At 42.8% G+C, this 18,123-nt stretch overlaps 2 protein-coding genes across 3 annotated transcripts in view; one reads left to right on the top strand and one right to left on the bottom strand.

Annotated features, from left to right (window-relative positions):
• ABCA1 (ATP binding cassette subfamily A member 1) overlaps positions 1 to 6,099 on the top strand; it is a 95,019-nt gene extending 88,920 nt beyond the window's left edge. The window contains exons 46-50 of the mRNA XM_058824349.1: positions 1,583 to 1,717; positions 1,949 to 2,052; positions 2,180 to 2,272; positions 2,452 to 2,695; positions 2,900 to 6,099. Of these exons, the coding sequence (XP_058680332.1) occupies positions 1,583 to 1,717; positions 1,949 to 2,052; positions 2,180 to 2,272; positions 2,452 to 2,695; positions 2,900 to 3,040 (717 nt within the window). The 3' untranslated portion in view covers positions 3,041 to 6,099. The remainder of the gene's footprint in view (positions 1 to 1,582; positions 1,718 to 1,948; positions 2,053 to 2,179; positions 2,273 to 2,451; positions 2,696 to 2,899) is intronic.
• Positions 6,100 to 8,841: 2,742 nt separating this feature from the next.
• On the bottom strand, positions 8,842 to 17,837 carry NIPSNAP3A (nipsnap homolog 3A). 2 transcript variants are annotated; one of them, XM_058824324.1, is made up of 6 exons: positions 17,794 to 17,837; positions 15,201 to 15,402; positions 12,052 to 12,213; positions 10,342 to 10,491; positions 9,858 to 9,944; positions 8,842 to 9,747 (listed from the first exon to the last, which is right to left on the bottom strand). In XM_058824324.1, the coding sequence occupies exons 2-6, from the start codon at positions 15,322 to 15,324 to the stop codon at positions 9,671 to 9,673; spliced, it is 600 nt and encodes a 199-aa protein (XP_058680307.1). In that variant the 5' UTR covers positions 15,325 to 15,402; positions 17,794 to 17,837; the 3' UTR covers positions 8,842 to 9,670. The 2 variants fall into 2 exon arrangements, with proteins under 2 accessions (XP_058680307.1, XP_058680305.1); XM_058824322.1 differs by lacking the exon at positions 17,794 to 17,837 and adding an exon at positions 17,337 to 17,457.
• Positions 17,838 to 18,123: the final 286 nt, after the last annotated feature.

Here is an 18,123-nt window from a genome sequence, read left to right as displayed (position 1 = left end):
CTTCAGAGCAACCATCAAATGCTACACATACAGGATTTTTACCCAGTGCAGCAATTTTGCTCCTCTGGTCTTATCAGATTAATTTTTGCTCTGACACGAGGGGTCACCAGATATTACAGCGACCTGAGTGGGCCGCTGCTGGTGAGAGAGAGACGGTGAATCTTGTATCTTGATCAGAAGGCTTATTTATTAATATATGATATATAATACATTATTACTATACTAATAGAATATAGAGAGAGGTTTGCAGAGCTGCTAGCTAAGCTAAGAATAGATAGAAAAGAATCCACAACAAAGTTGTGTCCAGGGACTCAGTCCCCTGGCTTGCACTGATGATTGGCCCTTAATTATAAACATAGAAAATGAGCCAATCAAGGTGAATCCTATTGCATTCCACAGCAGCTGATAATAATTGTTTACCTTCTCTTCGGGGGCCTCTGGCTCCCGAAGAGACAGAAATGTGAAATAAAGGATTTCTGTGGAGAAATGTCTGCGACACCCCTCTTTCCTTCAGGGAAACCCAAGAATTCCCTTGTTTTTTTCAGTGTTGCCTGTAAAACTGTACAAAATGGAAGGGCAAATAATTTGGATCCTATGTTCTCATAGCAAATGCTCTTTTCCACTGAACAACTTTCTTACTTTAAGAATTTAAGGGCTGTGGACCTGCAGGTCATGCAGGTCCTCACTCACTGTCAAGTCTTAATTCTTTAAAGTACCTGGAAACAAACACACTATAACTTAGCATAAGCCTTGTGCTGAGTTTTAAAAGCTTTCCATTTGATCATAGTGCATCATTAAAGTGCTGCTATTTCAGCATTCAGAGATGAGGTTACAGTAACAGTCTTTAGGCAGTTGATGACTGCTGCCAGTACCATGCAGCACCCTTCTCAGTTCTATTTCCTGGAATTAACAGTTTTTACTGTAGAAGACCTGAGTGCTCTAGGTAGATGATATCTAGGTTAATGTCCAAGTAACTTGAATCCTTCTGTGAGGGTAGATGGGATGGGTGGAAACTGCAGTCTCCTTCTAAGATTGCTGCCAAGTTCTTCCATATGATGTTCTTACCAGCTCCACATAAAAAGGGACCCAGTTCTGGGTGTGATTCAAGTAGTAGCTGAATCTCTTCCCCATAACACACTGCAGGGCAGCAATGCCTGCCTGTTGGCACTATTAAGGTGGAAACAAACCAAATTCCATCTATCCAGAGGGCTAAGATGCACTGTGGTGTGACAGCTGTGGGTCAGTAGTGTCCATGTCCCTGCTGTAAGCCCACAGTAATAGGAAAGCTCACTGAAGCTGATGCTGCTAAAAGCACTAGACTGATGGTTAATGTGGCTCAGCTGATGCTGATCTTGTGCCCACCAACTGACAAGCTGCAGCAATTTGATTTTTCAGGCCTCCTGGGGACAGAGTTACATATAGCCTGATCCAGAGGTGCACAGGGTGTTTCAAAATCCATTTCCATGCCACATTAGATCCTCAGATGAATGGCCCTTCTGAAAGCTGCTTTTGAAGCCAAAGTTTGTACGAAAACTCTTTGTGCAATGTTTGATTGAAGGTGGTATTGTGCTGTGTGTCATAGGTTGGCGAGTGGGCAATTCGGAAACTGGGCCTTGTGAAATACGGAGAAAAATACGCTGGGAATTACAGTGGAGGGAACAGACGCAAGCTTTCCACGGCCATTGCTCTCATTGGAGGGCCACCTGTGGTGTTCCTGGTGAGTCCACAACCTTTGCTCATCAATATTTTTCTTGAAAAATAGAAAAGCATGTTGAAATGAAGACTAATTAAAAATCCAGTACATAAATTACTTTGTCATTTTAGGAAATAAATCAAACTTGCTTATTTTCAATGTTTTCATAGTCAGGAATGGACAGGTAATTTCAAAGATGAGGTATTTTTCATCAGAATGTAGCAGCCCAATCTGGTTTTTGTATACCTTTTGCAGGATGAGCCAACAACAGGGATGGATCCCAAAGCACGTCGCTTCTTGTGGAACTGTGCTCTGAGTGTAATCAAGGAGGGGAGATCAGTGGTGCTCACATCTCACAGGTAAGTAGCAGCCCACTTGTGTCATACCTTGGCTTTTACATCTGCCAGGGCTGGATGCTAAGCTCAGCCTTTCTGCTCTGCCCTTCAATGCTGTTTGCAGCACTAATGAAGTTATTTCTGCTTGTAGCATGGAAGAATGTGAAGCCCTGTGCACTCGAATGGCAATAATGGTCAATGGGCGATTCAGGTGTCTGGGCAGTGTCCAGCACCTAAAAAACAGGTAGGTGGGGTGTTTTTTTGCTTACACCACAGAGTTTGCATTTTTAGGGAGATACAGTTAGGCTTAGTTCCTCATGCAGCATTTCCATTGCTATTCTGACTGTAGGAAATGCTGCTGGATTTTTAGGACACTTGTAATTCAGAAGCCCTTAACTCTTGTACTGACATTTTTGTTTGCAGATTTGGAGATGGTTACACCATAGTGGTGAGAATTGCAGGGGCAAACCCAGACCTGAAGCCTGTTGAGGAGTTCTTTGGGCATGCCTTCCCTGGAAGTGTCCTGAAGGAAAAACATCGGAATATGCTGCAGTACCAACTTCCCTCTTCACCATCCTCCCTGGCCAAAATATTCAGTATTCTCTCCCAGAACAAGAAGAGACTCCACATAGAAGACTACTCCGTTTCTCAGACCACACTTGACCAAGTAAGTTTTTAGTAGCCTGGATGCCAAAATCTTCTTTTGCAGAGGTAGGAGTACATCTTTCAATTTAACTGACCTATCTTATAAGGGCATTTAAATGAAGTAGAGTACTGAATCTCAGGACTATTTGAGGATATCCAGTACTTAAAATGCCATGAATTCATTAAATACTATGGTGGTGTTTGACATGGCCTTTTTTTCTTGTAGGTTTTTGTAAATTTTGCTAAGGACCAAAGTGATGACGACCATACTAAGGACCTGTCATTGCACAAAAACCAGACTGTGGTAGACATTGCAATCCTTAACTCCTTCCTGCAAGATGAGAAGGTAAAAGAAAGTTGTGTGTGAGCCAATTTCGTCAAAGATATGATGAGCAGAATGCAAACTTCCTTTTCCTGGGATAGGATACTCCCAAAGAAGCTAGAGGAAAAGCAACTGGACACTCTACTGATAACCATTCAATGCAATGCAATTCAATGCAATGAAAACAATTCCTTTACAGGGGCAGTGCCTCATGGAGTCGTCTTGTACTGTTCTCCAGTGAAAGACTTGAACTTAGCTCATTACAGTATAACTCTGAAGCTGTGGTAAAGCACCCATGAGATGTTGTGGGCTTTCAAGTATACTGTATCTTGTTCTGTACAGTATGTTTTTGTTAGGGTTGCTAAAATAATTCATTGAGAAATCATGGCCAGTGGTTATTTACAGATATTTAGGACATGCATGTTTTAGTATTTGGAACATTCATGTCAGGAGTGGGAATGTGCTGGTGCTATATCCATTGCTGGCAATGAATGCACCAAAACAGTCCATGGCAAGAAATGTCACCACCAATGTTGTAGCCCTAGGTTGTAAAAACTTACAAGACGGCTTTCTCTAGGCTGGTGTAGGTCAGTGGTGACAAAGCTGAGACCACAAAGCAGTACTGTGCAGGTGGGGTGGCAAGAGACCGGCCATCATAACCACACATCTTCATCAGCAAGTGGTGATATGCAGAACTGTGAACCCTCCAAATGCATGATTGTCCCACCAGCATCACAATCAACAACATACTCTGACTAGGTGTTTGTGCAGTTAAGTACTTTCCTGCTCCTCTGAGGTACTGTGGCAGCTGCATGAACATCTAGTAGAAAAAAGTGGGTGAGAAGCAGACATAGGGTTTGGACCACAGCAGCAAACTCAGTAGTTGTACAAGCTGCTAATGCCAAGAGCAAATTCTAAATCATGAGCTGTCACTCAGATTTGTAATATCTGCTCTTTAACCCCTGCTTTGCACCAGAAAGGTACCCAACATCTGGAATTACTGCTTAGCACAAGCATGTTGCTGTTTCTGGCTTTGCCAGGTAAGACTAGAAATGAGATGTAGATTTTTTTTTTTAACAGTATTATTTATGACTTTTAATAGGTAGGTAGCATAATTAGGGATTGGAAATACTTTCAGTTGATCTTTGTAGCCACGGTATTTCTTTACATTATGCCTGTAATGCTACGCTCTCTTTCTGTCCATGTGGTGGATAGCTGCATTCATGATCTGACCAGATTCTAGCAATCAGCTGCTATCTGCAAACAACTGCAAGTTGTTCACCTAAAACTCTCCTGTTTGGAAACTGGTATAACATAATTGTGTAAGTTTCTGCTTCTATTGTGCAGTGTAGTTTCAGTCATTAGGTGATCCCTAACTGGAGTATTATACATTCTTATTATACATGTGACAAAAAACTGTTTCAGTAAAAAATCCCCCTGAAAAACAAGAGAGTCCAAGGTAATAGTGCTACAGTTCATCAGTCAAGTTTTTCAAGTTTTACAAAGCCAGAGTAATATTAGAGGGGAAATTATATAGTAAGAACAACCAATTCTTGTTCACATTGTACAACGGTCATGGGAGAGTATGCTTTTTAGGCCCCTCTGTGTTGCTTTTACATTTGAAAATTGGTTCAGTAATGTGGTTTGAACACAAGTGCAGTTCCTGAGCTGTTCCTGTATCCCATACCTCCGCCTTAAAAACTCACAGAGGTTCTGCACTAGTTTTGATGCTACTCCATGAATCAGTCATGGACCATTTTCTTCTGTGAATGACCATAGCAGCCCAGCAAATACTGAAAAGGCTGGCATGAGCCTGAAGAAGATTAATTACATATTTCCAAATATACTTGGTAACACTGACCAACTCAACATTTTTATAACACAGTTAAACTAAGTTCCTTGTCCCTTTGTGTCCTGCCTTGAGGTAAAGTAAGAGCTTAGTACAGGCTCTACTGAAGTGCCTTTTCATACTTTTTTTAATCTGTATAATTCATTGCTAAGGGGATTGAGAAAAGGAGTGTAAAGGGGATTGGTATACCTCACTGAAAACATACTTTGTTATTACTTTTATGAGATCGTCACTCTATGGGGATGAGTTACAGGGTGATGAATACACCAGACTTCCAGGTGCAGAAACAGCAGAGCTACAGCCATGACTACTCCAGAACAGGCTGCAAGTATGTTGCCGCATCATTTAAACAAGTAGCATGTCCTGGAGGCTTGCCACTGCTAAAAGTCGCTATTACAAATCAGCATTACATCACTGAAGTCAAGGGCTAACCTTTTGCACTGCACCAAACCAGTGCATGTAGAGCTGGAACGAGTTCTAGGAGGATTCAGATTTGGTCCTGAAAGGGCTGTGGTTTGCTCTTGGTAGCTGCTTATTTAAATTATTCATGTATCAGGAAACAACAGTTACATGGTAATACACTTTCCTTAGCCCACCAAAAAGATTCTTGATTTGTTTTGCCCCATGACTGTCGTGCTTAGAGGGTCTGCTATCTGTGACAAAATATTGCAGTAAATGTGGATATTAAACTACTTCACAGCTCTGATCTGCATTGTTTGTACTGAACAGACAGACTAATGCAGCACTGGCATGAAGATAGGTCATGGAATATGTTCAGACAGCCACTAATTTTCACTTAAGTATGCGTTGGGGAAAAATCACTCTGGAGTCATACACATTACGTGAACCACTTCTGATAATGAAACTACACTGAGGTGTTAACTTATTTTAAACTTCAGTACTATTAACGTGTTGCATCCCTCTTTGTAGTACATTTGTATTTCAGTAAGGAGTTGTATTTTCCCATAGTTAAACAACCACTGTTGTGCTTATCTTTCCCTCCTGAATTATAGTTGGCCCTTTGTTCCAAGCACTTTATGCTATCTGTAATGGGATCTATTTTTGCACTGGAATATCTGTTAACTTTGCAAAAATCTAGAGAGATTTCACAACTGAAATTTCTAAGTTAAATCCTTAAATGGACATTTTCGTTAAAAGCAAAAAAAAAGTATATATATTTGTATTTGCTAATATCTGTTATGTGAAGTATTAAAAGGCACTCTAATTGCCTTGTATTAAGTAAAAAATAAAGATGTTATAGCACCACTGGTTTTCACAAGTGTAATTTTTGCATTTGCTATTTCTAGGAGCACTGCTAGGAGCTTTTAGTTTTGCCAGATTTTTTGTTCTTAACTTTGATGCATAAGATTTCAGTAGCTCTAGAAACAAGTATGGAGTAGATATACTATTTTCAGGTAAATGAGGAGATGCAAGATATTAAGGTAAGTGCTACATTAAACTTAAAGTTAGTAAATGAAGAGGTCTCTAGCAAGTGATTGGTTAACTGTACAAAGCATAACAAACTTCTCTTTATGTTTAAATCCCAACTCAAATACCTGCCTCTGAATTTTTATTACACATATGCAAGTTGATGATGGTTCCTCCTTGCTAAAAACAACCTATACACATTGGATTTTGAACAGCAGTTTACAAATGAAAGCAGAATAATGGTGTGATTGCTCAAGGATCAACTGATACTAAAATGTTGTCTGCTACTGCATATAGTATCACCATCAACCAAGTTCCAGTATCTAACCAATTCCTGAAGTTACACTCATCAGGAAAATTCTTCCTGATTATAAGAAGTTAATTAGAATTTCACAGAATCACAGAATATGCTGATTTAGAAGAGACCCTAAAGGACCACCTGGTCCCATTCCTGTCCCTGCACAACATCATCCACAAGAATCACATCATATGCTTAAGAGCATTGTCCAAACGCATCCTGATCTCTGTCAGGCTGGGTGCTGTGATCTTTTCTGTGGAGAGCCTGTTAGAGTGCCCAGCCACCCTCTGGGTGAAGAATCCTTTTCTAATATCCAGCCTGAACCTCCCCTGACACAATTTCAGGCCATTCTCTGAGGTCCTGTCACTGGGTGACAGAGAGACAAAATCAGTGCCTGCCCCTCCTCTTCCCCTCAGGAGGAAGTGGTAACTTTCATGGGGTCTCTCCTCAGTCTCCTCCAGGCTGAACCAACACAGGGACCTCAGATGCTCCTCATTCAGCTTTCCCTCAGGGTCCTTCACCATCTGTGTTGCCCCTCTCTAATGGCTTCATTTTTTTTTTTTTTTTTACATTGTAGTGACGCCTTATAAAAAATAAAAAAGCTAAAATCCTATATCTGTAATCCTGCAATTCTTTAGTGTATGAACTCCACATAGAGTATTAGCTACTCTTTTCCCATTTTGGTCAGACAAAGCAATTCCTCTTCAGGCCCAGGAATCAAGAACACCTTACTTTCTCAGGTCCTAAGAAATGTAAACAAAAGTGAGTTGCGGGGAGCAAACTTGGGGTAAATCACTTCATTACCTAGAGCTGTAATTGGAAGATTAAGCCCCAGTCTGCAAATGGACCAAACTTAAAAAGTATGAAAGCCCATGACCCATTGTCCATTTCTGGGTGTAGCCCCTGGGGGCAGCGGGGGGGCGGCTTCATCTGCCTGAAATGTATCTTGAATGCCCTTCGATAAACATAACTGCTTTTTGTTCTCCTTAGTTTTGTCTGGCCTCTGTTTTTAGGTGGTCCCAAAAGACACCAGTGGCACCCAAACCTTGTCCCCAGCACTGAAGGTGAGGCTGCCCCAGTGCAGAGCAGAACAGGACAATCCCCTCCCTTGCTCAGCTGTGATGCTGTGCCTGATGCACCCCAGGACAGGACACAGCTGGCCCTCCTGGCTGCCAGGGCACTGCTCACTCACGTTCAACTTGCCACAGACCAGGACCCTCCAGGGCCCACTCCTGTTGCTTTCTAACATCTTTTCCTCCAGCCTGTCTGTACAGCCAGAGTTGCCCTGCCCCAGGTGCAGAATCTGGCACTTTGAACTTCATGTGGTTGATGATTGCCGAGGCCTCTTAATTTCCAGGGTTTTCTGTTTTGACCTAGTGTCCAGCTGGCACCTCAGGATAAAGGACACCTCTAACATCTTGAATGTTCTCTACTCCCAGTGCTGGTGTTACAGAAATTAGTTTTAATTAAAAAAACAGAAAAACAATGGACCAAACAAAAACCCCAGTGAAATAATTCTTGCATTCAAATTTTTTTTAAAAAGTATCTTTTTAACTCTCCCCATTTTTCAGCCCATATTTTTTTAGTTAAAAAAAATCTTCCTTTGAAAGAACTGTTGTAAGGCAATGTTCTGAACAATATAGTGGTTCATCAGCTCTTGGTACCTTCAAGGTTGATTTGTAAAAGACAGGGGTCTCTGAAGTAGTGTTTGTTCCACCCTGAGAATGCTAAACGTGGCTTTGTTGGAGGGAGCAGTGTATGAGGACGTGGATATGGCCGCTGGGACCTGTTACACTCTCTTAACTACAGCAGCCACATCCCATGTTCCCACCTGGGACACAAGCATAATGGCCCAGAGCTTGCTTTAGTGCTTTCTGTGAGATCTTAAGGAACTTTAAAGCAGCAATAATCATTAGGCAACCTACACTAAGACTCTTCAGTTCTCAATTGCTCACTGCAGATCCATGATTAACATGTAGAAAATCCTCCCAAGTGCTCTGCAATTTATAGTCAATACCTATAAATTGCAGAAGAGGGTGCTCTGTACCACTGTATACAAATAGAAGTTTGACTTCTTAGCCCATGTGCCCTCTGCCCTACTGCTATTCACCCTTACCAGCTTACTGGTTCTAAAGCAATTTGTTGTTGACTGAAAACGAAGACCTGCAAAATGAATGCTGTACTTGGAAAATGGAATTTAATCATGTCGTAGTTAAAATGAGTAAGAGCTTGAGCCATAAACACAAAGAATTAATGCTTTATGCTCATTTATTTAGCTTTCAACAGTCCGACAAAAAGTATTTCAAAGAATGACAGTACATGTAAATCAGTTGAGTCTGATGACACAATTGAACAAGAAGGGCTAATCACCTATAGCACCTTAAACAAATAATAAAATATCCAAGCCAAAGCTTGTGGGGATAACTCACAGTTTTGAGGCAGTGTTTGATGAACAGAAAAAGAAAAGACTGAAATGAGCCATAACAAGTTATTATGTAAAAAGTTTCATGGCAGAACTCATTAGGATACACTACCTAATCAGCCCCACTGTTACATTTAAAGTGCAATTCCAGCAACACTGATGTTGTACATTGCTCAGAATTAATATAAAGTACACCAGTGAGAAGTCTGATTAAAACATAATTTGTTAAGATACATGTGGGAGTTTTCCTTCTTAAAACTGTATGGAATAACTAAGATGTGAAATTATAAGAGGCATCAAAGTATGTTATAAAAATTATACCATGCCTGGCTGGAATGCTGGACAAGAGCACTTAACTTCCTCAGTTTGGCAAGTGATTTAGCTGTGCAAAAAATCATGAAGAACTTAAGGATTAAAATAGAAGGTTGGTAATGCATGGTTTACATCATGATATGGCTCAAGTTGTTTGTCCTGGAGAGATAGGAACATCACCATAAACTTCTGTTTAACAATTGGTGTCAGAATGCTGATTTACACTGCCAGTGGATCAGCATTTTGCATCCATTTTTTGTCATCTGAAGAACAGCTCATCTCATAAGGGTATGGGGGTCCATGTCACTTGCTGACAGCACTTCCATCTTGTCTCTTCTGCCGTCAGTTACATCCTTTAGAAGAAGGTTACTTCAGTGGTGAGCATTGCAGAGGAATCAGAAGCATATTTTGCTGGGACTCCAAGAATCTGACACTGTCGCGCACTAAAATTAAATACATGTTTAATTAGGACAATATTCCAATGAAAGGTAATACTTTTCTCAGCATGCATGCAGGTAACACAAGTGAGTTCTCTAGATTCATCATGTCTTACCAGCTGCCACAACTCTGGCATCTTCATGGGCACTGTGTCTTCCTGCTGCCCGCTGATCTGGGCTCTCGTTCCACCATAGTACATGGACTGAGAAAGTACAAATAAACTCAGCTGAGCACTACTATGCTGCAATACAACACGTACTCTAAGTCCTGGCAATGTGCCTTCATCTGTTACAGGCAGTGCAGCTATCAGAAACAATTCTCCAGGCATGCCAGTGGTGGGATGATCTTTCACTGAGCCATTGCATGGTTTGACTTTATTATCAGAGAGTCTTTTAATATCTGAGAGTATTTTAAGACTGGGGCAACTGGCTCAAGTCTATAACCCAATACACAACACTGGGTTCAAGGACTGTTTACAGGGCTTCAGTGATCCACACCAACATTTTCAGCAAGCTGACCAATCCTGATCCAGGATGGTGGCTTGCCCCTCTCCTCTGCCCCCTCCTATGTCAAAATTTGTACCAGAAATTGATGAGTACCTGTGTTAAGTAATCCATATTCTGTGTGGAAAACACCGATCAGCTTGGTATATCCTGTGTTGATGTGAGCATTGATTGCAGCACGAAATGCTTCACCCCACAATGCTGGCCCACCAGGCTTCATCTGGAAAGTAACCCATTCATACACACCTAGAAGAAAAGGCAAACACTACCACAAGGAAGGAAATACAAATTAATACAGCAGATCTTGAACCATGTCTCATGGCCACGGTGTATTTGCTGTGAGACCAGTATAACGTTTCACTGTCATTTGAGGACAACAGGAAACTGCCCCCTCCTCCCAACAAGCACAAGAACTCACACCTTCCAGAGGCTCACAAGAGCTCAAGCTCACTAACAGCAGTTAGTTCAAGTGTCAGTCTAAGTACCAGGGCCCTGAAGAACAGAAGGCTTCCCACAAAGCCCAACTTTGCAATTTTCAATGCTGCATGGAGATTTTGGGATATTCAGACTACTTTGTAGATACCACAAAGATACCACAAGTGCTCATACTTGTTAGAGGGATTTGGGTGTCTGCTTGAGCAATGCTGGGTGTCTTTTCTAAGACTGGAGATATTTTCTGCCATTTAAGTGGTTTATGACATTACAAACTCCTTTGACTTCTGGCAGTTGATCACAGTAAGATCTGACAGCATAACCAAAAGAGCAGGACTAGTTTAGCACCTCTGCTGTGCCAAGCATCTCCTTTCTTTGTAGAGAAATGGTGTAATTCACCAAAAAACCTCCAGTCCGGCTAAAAGTTACTTGTCTTCTTTCTGTTCAGGAAGTTACTTCAGATCACAATTGTTGACACAGTAATAGAAAGCCAGACACTTGCTACTTGGCAGCGTCTGGTGTCACTCTCCAGCAACAGGCTGGAGATAAACTGTAACAGTGTTTCAAGTTGTCTCTCCAGATTTTAGAGAAAACTGTTTCAAATTCAACAGCAACAGCATAAAATTCCAAATCCTGAATAAACGAAATAAAGAACAAAGATTACTGTCGTTATACATGTGCTCAGGGCTGAAGCAAGGTCTGCTCCCTGTCACTTCATACAAGAAAGCCTGCCAGTATTCATGAATTGGGGAACAGGCAATAGTACTAACATCAAATTTGCTACAGAGAGAATTAAAGTACAAAGAGACATGACTTCTACACCTAACCTGTGATTGTTACAAAAAGGGGCATAAGGAAGAACTGCAGAACCACAGCTCAGTCAGTCTCACCTCTGTACCTCGCAACATCAAGGAGCAGATCCTTGTTTGACTTTCACGTATCTTTAAAGAAGTAGGAAATTTTTTAAACTTTATGTGAAAGAAGCAGTATCAAAGCAAATTGATAAGAGGAAAATCTCTTTGAAAGAGAACAGCAGTTACCCAGGAAATGCCCTCTCACTGATGGACAGACAAAGGAAGTCTGGGATGGCTGCTCTGACCACTACTATGGTACTGCCATTTTGCATATTCATTTAGCAAGTCACCATCCTGATCATTAAGAACCTTGATGATCAGTCAGCTATTGATGTATGTTAGTGTAAAATCCTTCCAAAAAACTATCCCCCGTTGTGTTATGTCACCTTTTCCACATGGGTGCACATACATGCATTTGTTATGTAAAGGGTCATAAAACTGTGCAATACCTGGTTTAAACTTTAAGCCATTTTCTGTTAGTGTTGGTAGCTTTAATCAGCAAAAGAAAAGATAAGCTCACCCCCTTCCTTTGAAGGCTTCCCAAGCTGACACCAAGGCACCAGATAAGCAACCTCATTGTGCTGCTTCTCTACCAAGGGGAGAGCTGCAGAGATGAACTTTCCCTGCCAGTCTTTGTCATTTGCTAGTGCATGCCGGACTGCTGTTCTGTGGGCAAAATTATCTGTAAGGAAAGAAAAAATATCATTAAAAAATGCACATGATATCACATCAGACGCAATCAAAATGTATAATTGCAAGAAGGCAAACTACACTTAACTAATTTTGAAACTGATATTTTTAGACATCATATTAGCTCAAGCAGATGTGGTAAGTTTCCTTTAAATTCTGCAAAACTTCCTTTAAAATCTGCTTTAGCTCTCAGATTAAAATGGATTCAAGCCAAATGGAATTTTCCAAGAAGGTTTACAAAAGAGTTAAAGTAAGTTAAGCAAGTTTACTGTTTAAAAAGATTTACACATAGCAATTGCAGGGACTACTAGATGTGGCAACAGTTACCAAGGATAAGATTTGGAGAAAGCACAGTGGATATGGAAATGAAGTGGAAAAAAATCAGAAGTAAGAGTCTATCAAGAAAAAAATTAATAAATGTGCTTTGGCTTATATAAAATGACATTAAAAGTGTAGAAATAATGTTTGTGTGTTCAGTTACATAAAAAGATGTTAAATGCCCAAAAGCTAAACAATTTTTTTTTTTCCTTTTTCTTAATGGAAAACAAATCCACTTAATTAAGAGTGTGAATTTCAAGTGCTTAGGCTGCAGTGGCATCTTAAGCAATATATTTATGCAAACAGCCCCCAATACTACAAAAGAAAAATCTAGCATATGAGGATGGGAAGAACTTTGAGAAATATCAGTATCTTGGGACTAAGAGGTAAATATAGAAATTATCTAAGCAGGGATCTGATGAATCAAGGAGGAAGGATGTTGTAAACTTTGTTCATTTCTCAGATCATAGTGTGGTCTCGGGGTGGGGGGAGGAGCCACCACAATTAGACTGTAAAACATTGTTAGGAAACAAAAGATATAGGTTTTTCTCTTAGTTTTGCATTTTAAAGGTTTCCCACAGATTTTTTTTTTAATTTAAAGATAGTCACATTAGCCAAGAATAAAATGTTCTGAGAAGCAGGAGAATTTATAAATGCAAGTGAACTCAAAATATTGACAAATGAATGGTTCTCTCTTGAAGGAAAAGAAAGATATGGCTGCCCAGGTCATGAAAAATGTTAAGGTACTCAATGTATTTTTTTGCCTTGGTCTGCACTGGCAAGTGCTCCAGCCAGACCATGGAAGTCACAGAAGGCAAAGGCAGGGGCTGTGAGAATGAAGAACCACCTGCTGTAGGAAAAATCCAGGTCTGAGACTATCCCAGGAACGTGAAGGTGCACAAATCAACGGAACCTAGTGGGATACATTCATGGGTCCTCAGGAAACTGTCAGAGGAAGTGGCTAAGCCACAATTCATTGTATTTGACAAGCTGTGGCAGCCCATTTTTAAAAACAAACATAAGAAGAACTGCAGAACTACAGCTTGGTCAGTCTCACCTCTGTGCCTGGCAAGATCAAGGCGCAGATCCTTATGGAAACTATGCCAAGGCTCATGGAAGGCCATGAGGTGACAGCCAACACAGCTTCACTAAGGGCCAATTGTACCTGACTCATTTTGACCTTCTGCAATGGAGTTACAGCTTTGGTGGATGAAGGAAGGATGAAGGGTGACATCAGAGGAGCTGACAAAGATGATCCAAGCGCTCAAGCACCTCTCTTGTGAAGAAAGGCTGGAAGAGTTTGGGCTATTCAGCCTGAAGAAGAGAAGGCTCCAGGAAGACCTTACAGGAGCATTCCAGCACTTAAAGGGAGCCTATAAGAGAGCTGGAGAGGCACTTTTTATGAGGGCATGTAGTGACAGGACAAGAGGGAATGGCTTTAAACTGACAAAGGGTAGACTTAGAATCACAGGATGGTTTGAATTGGAAGGAACCTCTAAACATCACCTAGTTTCAAGCCCCTGTCAACATGAGGGGACACCAGCCACACAGAGCTCCATCCAGCCCAGCCTTAAATACCTTCTGGCATGGAGAAATGTTTAGATAAGATATAATGAATAAATTCTTTATTGTGAGAATGCTGAGGCACTGGAGCAGATTGCTCAGAGAAGCTGTGGATGCCCTATCCCTGGAAGTGTTAGAGGTCAGGCTGGAGGTGGCCCTGAGCAACATGGCTGAGAGGAACCAAACAATTCTCTGATTCCAGGATTCAGCCCTCCAAAACAAAAGGGGTGATCCTTTAATCTAAACAAGTACTGCGGCCACACTGGACTTCAACGAGCACATTGTATCAACGTGTAGATACAACTGCACTGCAGCAGGCGCTCAAGGGGAATTATACACAAGTATCACTTGCGTATTTGGGGAATTAACACAAGTATCCCTTCGCTTGGGCTCCACAAAAAGCGCAGCCAGCACGCCTAGTTTTTAGCATAATAGTAGTTTTTTTGGCTTACCTGTACCTTCCATGTCAGCACCAACTCCAACAAGAAAAAAAGTTCATCATACTGTAAAAACCGTATTGCTAGCAAAGTTAAAGTTGCAACAAAAACACTCTGCATGCCTGAGAAGTCAGATCTGGTGGAGAAGCCAGACCTGGCTTCCTACCTCAGAACAGGCCCACTGCACAAGGAGTTTAAGCATGCAAAGTGCATGCTCTTTTTTTTTTTGGGAGTGACTGGTACTCTGAGCTAAAATACAAGAACTATTATACATGCATATAAACACACACAGACTACATATGTGTGTGTATTTCCTATTCTCCATTAGCTTCAAAAGTTTCAAGACATTGGTGGAACTGACCCTAAGTTAAAAATATTTACCATGAATGAAACACTCTGCCACAGTTCCTCTATCAGACCCGTTTTGAACAGAGAGTGCTGTTCAAGAACATCTGTAACTTTCTCATCCCAACACGTCAAAGTTGTCCTGACAAGCTCTGACGTGTTCCCGTCACTAGTCATTACAGGAGCAATGTTTTGGGGGCACCTCCTTACAATGAGAGCAACAAGGAAAAGGCAGGTAAGCAATCCCCTCACCTTCTTGCCGAGGAGACAGGGGACACAGAGGGAGCAGAGCGGCGCGAAGGGATGCTGACCGTACCGTACTTCCAAATGTGCAGCACCTTGTTCATGGCTCCCAGCTCCGAGTACCAGAACCCCACCAGCTCCGAGTGGGCAGTGCGAAAGTGAAAGTACTTGCTGACCATTTCCAAAAACTCCTTCATCTTCGCTGGCTTAATATCATATGTGCGAATTTCGTAGAAAATGCCATTATTCTGTCTGGGCCCTGTAGCAAGGCGTACCTGAAAGAAAATAGTAAGAAAAAATAGTAAAAATCATTCTCAAGCCATAAAGTTGTATTCTGTCTAATTTTTTTTAATTAGCGCAATACTACAGAAGCATCTGTTACTGCAAGTTGGGAGAGGGGTACTTTACTTCACAACATCCACTACAAAAGAAGTACCTTTTCAGACTTTGCTTTGGAAGTAGCTCCAATGTGCATTATTTGCTGCCACTCCTTTTGGCAATGGCTGTAATGTGTCTTTCTTTTGATACACTCAACTGTTTAATTATTAGCTCATAACAAAGCAGAATTCTCCTTTTCTCAACCTCTTCTTCAGCAAGTCAGCAGCAAGACGCATTTGGCAAAAAACATTATTCAAAAGCAAGGCTGCTGAGATGCCACCAAAGAGGAAGCAACACCAATATCTGTCTGTGGTGCACTTACCCAACCAACTCACGCTACTGCATCGTATTTTTCCACTGACAACCACATACCAGTACTGGCAAATTACATATTATTGGCAAATGAAAGAAGAAGATACCAACACTTAAGAAAGAGTGACTCTTTCCAACAAAAGATTGCTTAAGTTCACATCCTAGCCTTTTATTGGCTGCTTCCCTAAGGCTGATCAAGAACAGTTTTTCTGTTCATATTAGATAAAACTCTTTGGGAGTCCCAGACTAAGTTATTATTGCAGTTGCCTCAATAACCCGGAAGATGCTACTCACCCCTCAAATAAAACCTGAAAAATTAGGGCCGAAACACAGCTTTGGCCTTAGCCCATGTTTGCACAGAGGCAGCTACAGGATGGATTTTGGACATGTCCTATTTCACGTGAATCTGCAGACATGAGCACCATGCAACTCAAGCCACAGAACAGAATTGTTTATGTTTAAAAATTATTTAAAATCATCCTATCCACTGTGAATCCAGATGTGCCACATCCAGAACTAAACCATATCCTCAAGCGACAAATCTACTTGTTTTCAAACACTTCCAGGGGTGGTGATTCCATCACTCCTCTGTTTCAGTGCTTTACAACCCTTTCAGTGAATAAATTTCTCCTAATATCCAATCTACACCTCTCCTGGTTTAGGCAATTTGAGGCTGCTTCCTCTAAATCTGTCACTTGTTACCTGGGAGAAGAGCCTGACCCCCTCAGCTGCCTGCACTTTCAGGTTGCTGAATACAGAAGGTGAAAAACAAAGGCTTTGTTTCTCAATGGCCCTTTGCACTATGACACTATCCAGTACTGGCTTCCATGAGTCACAGCTCCTTGGGGCTGTCATAAACCTTCACAGGATTCTGACTGAGTATGGAGCCTGCAGGAGCGACCCATTTCTGTGGGAAATGAGAGGCCCTGAAAGTTTCTCCTGCTTAGACACACATTGGGATACTGCAGGACCACTTCTGTACCAGAGAAGGGCAATGGAGCTGGTGAAGGGTCTGGAGTACAAGTCTTGCGAGGAGGAGCTGAGGGAACCGGGGTTGTTTAGCCTGGTGAAAAGAGGCTCAGGGGTGACCTTATCACTCTCTACAACTCCCTGACAGGAGGCTGTAACCAGCTGGGGGTCGGCATCTTCTTGCAAGCTGACGACAGTGACAAGGTAAGAGGGCATAGTCTCAAGAGACAGCGGGAAAGGTTCAGATTTGGCATCAGGAAGAAATTCTTTACAGACGGGGTGATGTGACATCGGAATGGGTTGCCAAGGGACGTGGTGGAGTCGCCGTCCCCCGAGGTGTTTAAGGAAAGGCTGGACGTGACGCTTGGTGCCACGGTCTGGTTCACAGGGCGGTGCTGCTCGAGCAGAGCACTGTGGGCTGGACTCACTGATCCCAGCAGCCTTTTCCCACAGAATCGATCCCGTCACCCGGGGGTGGATCCCAAAGGACCCCACGCGACAGCGAGAGGCCCCGCGCGGAGGGAACGGCCCCGCCCGCCCCCGCCGCTACCTGAGGGCCGGCGCGCGGCAGGGCCTGGCGGGCGGCGGCGGCGAGCGGGCGGCGGAGCAGCGCCGGCGGCAGCATGGCGGGCACGGCCCGGACACGGACACACAGACACAGACACAGACACAGGCACAGGCACAGGCACAGGCACCGCCTGCCGTGGGGGCGGCACGGGGGGCGGCACAGCCGCTGGGACCGCCCCTGCCGCCCGGCCTGCCGCCTGCGCGCCGCGGCCCCGATGGGCGGGCTGGGGGCGGGCGGAGCGGCGTGCGGAAGGCGTAGCTGCGGTTGTTTTCAGCTCAGCGGGAGATGAAGCTGGTCGGTGCTCAGCTTCCCCCTGCCCCTCCCTTTCCCACATCGGTGGAATGCGGAGAAGAATCGAATTAAAACTTGTGTGTTGACATAAGAAGAGGTTAATAATTGAAATAACAACAACAACAAGCGCGCCAGTGCAGTTGCTCACCCCCACTGCCTCAGCCAGACCCGCTGTCCGAAAGCAGATGATCCGCCCTCGCAGGTTACTGCCCCCAGCTCGAATAGCCAGCATGACGTTCTGTGTGTGGGACATCCCTTTGGTCAGTTCGGGTCACCTGCCCCGGCCACGCTCCCTCCCACTGCCATCTGCATGCCGCCTCCTTGGCGGAGCATCAGAGAGGGAGGAAAAAAAATATCCTTGACGTAGGATAAACACGACTTGGCAAAATACCAAGCCATCAGTATGTTATCAACAACATTCTTATTCCACATCCAAAACACAGCCCTGTAATAGCTACTGAGGAAAAATTAACTCTAC

The sequence above is a fragment of the Ammospiza caudacuta genome, chromosome Z (assembly GCF_027887145.1).
Source record: "Ammospiza caudacuta isolate bAmmCau1 chromosome Z, bAmmCau1.pri, whole genome shotgun sequence".
Classification (NCBI taxonomy): Eukaryota; Metazoa; Chordata; class Aves; order Passeriformes; family Passerellidae; genus Ammospiza; species Ammospiza caudacuta.
This window is presented reverse-complemented; position numbering and strand designations above follow the sequence as displayed.